Source organism: Austrofundulus limnaeus, unplaced genomic scaffold (assembly GCF_001266775.1).
Source record: "Austrofundulus limnaeus strain Quisiro unplaced genomic scaffold, Austrofundulus_limnaeus-1.0 Scaffold167, whole genome shotgun sequence".
Classification (NCBI taxonomy): domain Eukaryota; kingdom Metazoa; phylum Chordata; class Actinopteri; order Cyprinodontiformes; family Rivulidae; genus Austrofundulus; species Austrofundulus limnaeus.
Window position 1 is genome coordinate 180,628 of NW_013952569.1, and position 6,122 is coordinate 186,749.

The 6,122-nt window shown below is 41.6% G+C and overlaps 1 protein-coding gene and 1 long non-coding RNA gene across 4 annotated transcripts in view; both read left to right on the forward strand.

Annotated features, from left to right (window-relative positions):
* tmem45a (transmembrane protein 45a) overlaps nucleotides 1-6,122 on the forward strand; it is a 52,016-nt gene that overhangs the window by 27,644 nt on the left and 18,250 nt on the right. For all 3 annotated transcript variants that reach the window (XM_014017392.1, XM_014017393.1, XM_014017394.1), the window contains 2 exons: nucleotides 4,119-4,326; nucleotides 4,403-4,615. In XM_014017392.1, the coding sequence (XP_013872846.1) occupies nucleotides 4,131-4,326; nucleotides 4,403-4,615 (409 nt within the window). In that variant the 5' untranslated portion in view covers nucleotides 4,119-4,130. The remainder of the gene's footprint in view (nucleotides 1-4,118; nucleotides 4,327-4,402; nucleotides 4,616-6,122) is intronic.
* Nucleotides 4,640-6,122, forward strand: part of LOC106523828 (uncharacterized) — a 7,045-nt gene continuing 5,562 nt past the window's right edge. The window contains exon 1 of the long non-coding RNA XR_001310931.1: nucleotides 4,640-5,184. This is a non-coding gene — a long non-coding RNA (uncharacterized LOC106523828). The remainder of the gene's footprint in view (nucleotides 5,185-6,122) is intronic.

A 6,122-nucleotide genomic window follows, 5' to 3' on the forward strand; every position in this document is an offset into this window, starting at 1 on the left:
CTCCACATTTAACACAGAAACACACATTTAGGACATAAACTCACACAGGCCTGGACCCCTTGCTTAAACAGAGCTTTAAAAAAATAACAAAAAATGTTTGACAGGCCCCTTTAATTTCCCATTTTTTTTTCTTTTTCAGACGAGGCTTCACACCCAGTCATTCACACTACGTCCCCAGCCTTTCGGCGGGATTACGTCAGCCCTCTGGGCCCCCAAAAAGAGCTACAACCGGTTACTTATCTGGGCAAAGTAGCAGAAATCCTAGGCTGAACGGCCTTCGTACGACCGCGCCCTAGCCGCAGCTAACAGGATGACAAAGGACGTCTCCTTGCCGATCCTTCAATTTAACCACGGTGGTGCGGTTAACCTCACTTAACCAGAGATGCGCATCTCAACACTTTAACTTCAAAGTACGTACTTACACAAAACCACCAGAGACCACACACTTTATCTCTGTGGCGAGCGACACTGTCATAAAAATAACTAATAAAATAGCTTAGCTTAGCAAGGGTTGGACACACTAAGAACAAAACAAAGCCAGACTCCAGTGGTAAAACTCCACAGGAAGTGAGAGGTAGAGAAAAAAAAGATGTAAACCAGATGTCTTGCAACACAGCTACCCCCACCACGCTATAAATCAGTTTGGACAAGACAAAGAACTGTTTTGAACCACACCCCTCTTTCAAATCTTTGAACGGCCAGTGTTCAAATTTCCACTAAATCAAGCTTTTAAACACAGACAAACAACCAACACAACAACAACAGACGACAACACACAAAAAACTTAAGAAAAAATTTAAGAAACATAAACTGGATTCCTTTTCTCTATTTTTTTCCTTTCTCTATGTTTTTTCTCCTTCAAAAACTAGCCAGACACATTTAAACTTCTATTTCAATACTGAGAGACGTTTTTATTCTCACTCTAAACTGCTTTTTACTCTGTAGCTGCACATCTAACCCTTAAATTTAATATTCTCTACACAAATGTGGCATTTTTCGCCCTCCATATATCAGCTTCTACTTCACCTCAGCATAAAACACTGTTTATCTCTCGTAAAAATTGAATCTGACGGAATTACATGCTTTTACCGATCCCGGAGCAGAAAACACCACAGCTTGACTATTTAAAACATAAAAGGAACAGTTTTATTGTACTTTAAGCTGGTTTACGACATCTGCCTTCACGGCAGAGCATTCTTTCGCTGCGCCCAGAGCATGTGCTGCCCTGCCCCCCTTTCTCTACAGCTGCAACTCTTTGTTCTCCACGGAGCTACTTAATTCGCGGTAGCTGCTATTTTTAACCCCAATAAAAACACAGATACACCAAAAACACAAATATAAACGCTAGCATGACAAAGAAATTTGATTCTAGAAACGAAAAAGACACAGAAACTATTTGAAACACTTCACGTATGTTTACGCTCCCCCCTTACAGGTTCACAGCTGCATTTTACAACCACGAAGCAGATACACGAAGAACACGGCCAAATGAACGTCTTTTTCTGTAAGTTCGTGAATAGAAAATGCAAAACAGACCTAAATTCGTGGCGCCATTCTGTAGTGTCTCTGCCNCCCCCCCCCAGCCCAATTTCCTAGGGGAAACACTGAATCTCCTCACCTGTTGCATCTGTCTGCTCCTCTGTCCTCTGCTCCTGTCCAACTAACTTAAGCTAAAGCTAGCATATAGGGTTGCAACTAACGATTATTTTAATAATCAATTAATCGGTTGATTAATTGTTTATAATATGATATAATCGGTGATATAATCGGTTTTTTGATTAATCGATTAATTGGCCAAATCATTAAATCGCTTAATTACATGAGTATGAGTAGATATAATTTAAGTTAAGTCCTTAAGGATGCAAGTTATTGATAATGAATTAATCTGAAGTTGATTTATCTTTTGTCACTGGCCAAACAAATTTTCATTTATATCCAATCAGTCTGTAGATGTCCCTTCCCCTTGGTTGTCAATCAAACAGTTTAGGGCTCAGTATGGTTGTTCAGGGTTTGTTTTCGCACACACCTTTCATAGCCCTTTGACACACATTGTGCAGAGCTCCTGGGAAACCCCTCCCGCTGCGGTATATGTCACTGCACGGGGTTTCTTCCCGCTGGAGTCTACATGTTTTTTTTGTGCAAAGCAAGCTTATTTAAAGGAACAGTGTGTAGGATTTTGTCTATTCTTTTAGCCGAAATTGAGATAATCACTAATGACAATAATAAAAATCATGTATAATCATTGCAGACAAGGGCTTGTTTTATTATTTTTACCTTATAAAAAGCTGTTTATATCTCCTTGGTTGCGTGTTTCCACTACAGGCAGCCTCCATCTTGCACCACCATCTTGTCTACGAAGGCTCGTGAAGGACAAACTGCGGTGGCGTCGTCAAAAACGGTTTTATTTGTAATACTATAAATGTAAAAATTGCTGTCTGTCATTAGCTACGTTTACATGGACAAAAGTAATCGGATTAAACAGCTGTTCGGAATAAAAATGTGTCATGTAAACAGCCCGTTCCGATTATTCTGATCCGATTAAGCTCGATCCGAATGAATTTTTAATCTGAATGAAAAGGGTGGGTTGTGCCGATTGATAATCAGAATGAGGTTCATGTAAACACTTAATCGGATCATCTTATTCTGATTGTAGTGTAGTGTCTCTGCCTGGTTCGTTTCTGCTCGGTTCGGCTGGGCTTTGTCAGCTGCTGAGACCCTTCTCTCTGTTTCTCTGCTTCTCTGCTGTCGGTGGCTCAGATCCTCCCGTCTGCTGCTGCCTTTGTGGCTGGGCCGGCTGGTTCGGCTGGCTGCTGGCTCCTGGGTCGAATGTCAATAAAACTCTAGGCTAACATTTAAATAAAGAAAAGACTATTTCTTCAGTTCTGGACATGTTTATTCACGAGAGAAATGAAAAGCGTCCACACAGCTAAGATGTTACTCTAACTCCTCTGACCCAAGAAGCGTGCGCGTGCCTTCATGCGCGCTCCGGTCCGACATGCTCGTTCACGCCTTAAAGGGCCATACATGAAAATTCACCACAGTAGAAAACTGACCTGTGTGCGCATGTCTGCTGACTTTCATTGACCCGGTGGGACAGCAGCACTCCAGCTGCGCAGCACCGTTCAGAACCTTTCATCCTCGCTCTCTTAACAGATGAAAAAGGAGGCAAACAGCAGACGTTGCTTCGCAAAAAATAAAAATAAAAAGCACATATTGCTTCATCTGCAGGCTGCAGCTCAACCGAGGAGTAACGGCGTCTCTACCGTTATTAAAAGCTGACACGGGTCCGTCCTGAGCGCACAGAGGAGCTTTGTTTACGGTTGTAACATGGAAGTAGAGCTGAACGTTTACAACACTGCGCATGTCCGGACTTTTATTCTGAATAAAACACCAGTGCATGTAAACACTTTTCATGATCGGATTGTGTCCATGTAAACAGTACATTCGGATTATTTAATCTGAATACATTTCAATCCGATTAAAACATTTTGTGCATGTAAACATAGCTGGTATAATTTTACTTATTAAAGCTCATAATCTTACCACTTGAAACATCACTAGCCCTGAAGCTGCTGGTAGACATCGCGGTTGGAATTATCAAAGGTTTTTGACACCTGAGAGACACCGTAGCGTTTGGATTGTTTTAGGAAGAGGGGGGTGGGGGTGGGGGGAGGACCAGGGAGGATGATTCAACCACTAGATGTCGCTGAAAACAACAAATCCTACACACTGTGCCTTTAAATGGTTTAAGTTTAAAATTAAATGTTGCAAAAAGAAGCACTTGGACTATTTCTTTTTGTGAAAGTAGCTCTTAAGGGAAAAAACGTTGGAGACCCCTGTTGTACAATGTTGCTGGCATAGAAGCCTATGAAGTGTTTGTGTGGACCAGTATGCATTTCTTTTTTAGATGTGAAATTGTTTCAAGCCGACAACAATCCACTGTGGTCTCTGATTATCCGTTAGCATCAACAGTTTATCTAAGCTGAGGCTGATGAATGAGCTACTGTATCCACATTAATGATTTTGTCATCGAATTCCACTTCAGAATGGTCAGAATATTGCTTCTAAAGAGATCATGGATGAGATCAGTTTCAGGTTTAATCTGGTTCCTTCTACAGGTGGTGTAAGTCATGGGAAGCTTCAAGGGCCACGCTCTCCCTGGGAGCCTCTTCCTTGTGGCGGGAATCTGGTGGACTGGAAAGTACTCCCTGTTGCACGCCATCCGCAAGAACAAGAACATCGGGTCCACTCGGTTCGCCAGCAGGGCCTCGCAGCGACGCCTGGAGATCTTTGAAAACTCTGTCATACTCTTCTTCTCCTTCGTGGGTAAGCAGGTGTTTGATTAGTCCTGGAGGTGTGGTGTGTCGAGTCTGCTGAAGGTTCTTTCTGGTGCGCTCCACAGGGATGGTGGCTGAACAGTTTGTAGCAGATGGACCAAGGCTGCATTTGTATGACTTTACAGAAAAACATTGGAAGTACCTGCATAACTGGCAACATGCTACCATGTACCTGTTCTTTGGCCTGGCTGCCATCGTGTCTCTGATTGTCCATGCCGCAGAGGCAGCACCACTGGCCCTGGACAGGTTGATGCTGGGGATTGCTTTCTTTAATGAAGGTGAGCAATATTAGACCAAAGGCAAAAGCGTGGTAATGTTTTGCCAATGCCTGGTTTACACAGACTCAAAATCATAGATATAAGAGGTTTGGTCTTAACAGTGTGTGGTGTACAGCCACACAGCAAAAACACATCACACAAACAGATTTCACTCACCAACATTCCAACTTCAAACAGGAAATCTGGCAAAACTTCTCGAGATCAAACATGAGTTCAGAGTAAATAAACGGCCAAAGAGGAAGATGTAATGGTGACATTAGACCTTTTGCCAAATTATGTCATCACGCAAAGCACGCATGAAACAAACGTTTTGATTGGATGCCGAAATGCTGACTCCTCCCATATACGGAAGCGGGGGGGAAAGACCTTGTTGATGACATAGATATGAAGGCGAGTTTTAATGTTGATGCATGGTTTTGGAAAATTGTGGACAACCAATGGACAAAATCCCTGATAAGTGTGCCGCGGATCCGACTAATTGTGAGTCAACAGTCAAGGGGGGCCACCATGTCAAAAAAAACAGTCCCCGAAAAAAGGACATTGAAGTCGGCGAGAGCATGCCCAGCAGGGTAAGTTTGTTATTCTTGTCTTGTTTTCATCAATCTTTTGGCTCAGGCATCAGAGTGAAAGTTCAATTGCCAAATCTAGCTGAACTTTAGACTGATTTGGTTATTGTTACCGGTTTTAACATTGTCTATTAGCCAATAAAGCTAGCGCCAGGCCTTAGTACGAGCCATTACTATTCACAGTCATGTAAACAAAGGCATAGGATTAGCTTCAATCTCTCACATAATCGTTCATAGCGTCTTTATTATGACCCCCGCACGCGAAGGTTTTGCTAATGTATTTACTATGGAATCTATATGACCCGCAGTTTGTACAGCTTAGACTGTATTTGATGGAAATTTTGATGTGAACAAAAATTATATTTATTAAAAGCAATATATCTTACCTGTCTATTTTTTAAATAATGACAAATTCAATATGGTTGTAATGAAATTGAATAATCAGTTATTTTCAATCTATTTGATATGCTTGTAACCAGTGGTGGGCACCAGTCCGCTAAAGCGCACATCCGCTAATTGCAGATCTAAATATTTCATTTGCGCTTTAGCAGTCTTACTAATTTTTGTAATTCATAAGCAGATTTGCGCTTTCTAAAATTAAAATGCATTACCGCTAATAACTAATAATCTACGAGTATTCGTCACCTTGAACAGCTGAAGGTATGGCTTTTTATTTAAAACGGCAGTAACAACACCAACTGTTTTCATAGTAAAGATACTTCCCTAAGGATTTGTCATTTTCTTGAACAGCAGAGAGGGCTTGGTGTCAGTGACCAACACTGTGAGGAAACATAGTATTGAAACATCACCCTCTCTGGCTTATGGAGAAATAACACAGGGCTTTATCCTGTGATTAACTGTTCCGTGTGACGGTTCTGAAATTGTATATTTATATATAGTTTGGTTATGTGTGTGTGTGTGTGTGTGTGTGTGTGTGTGTG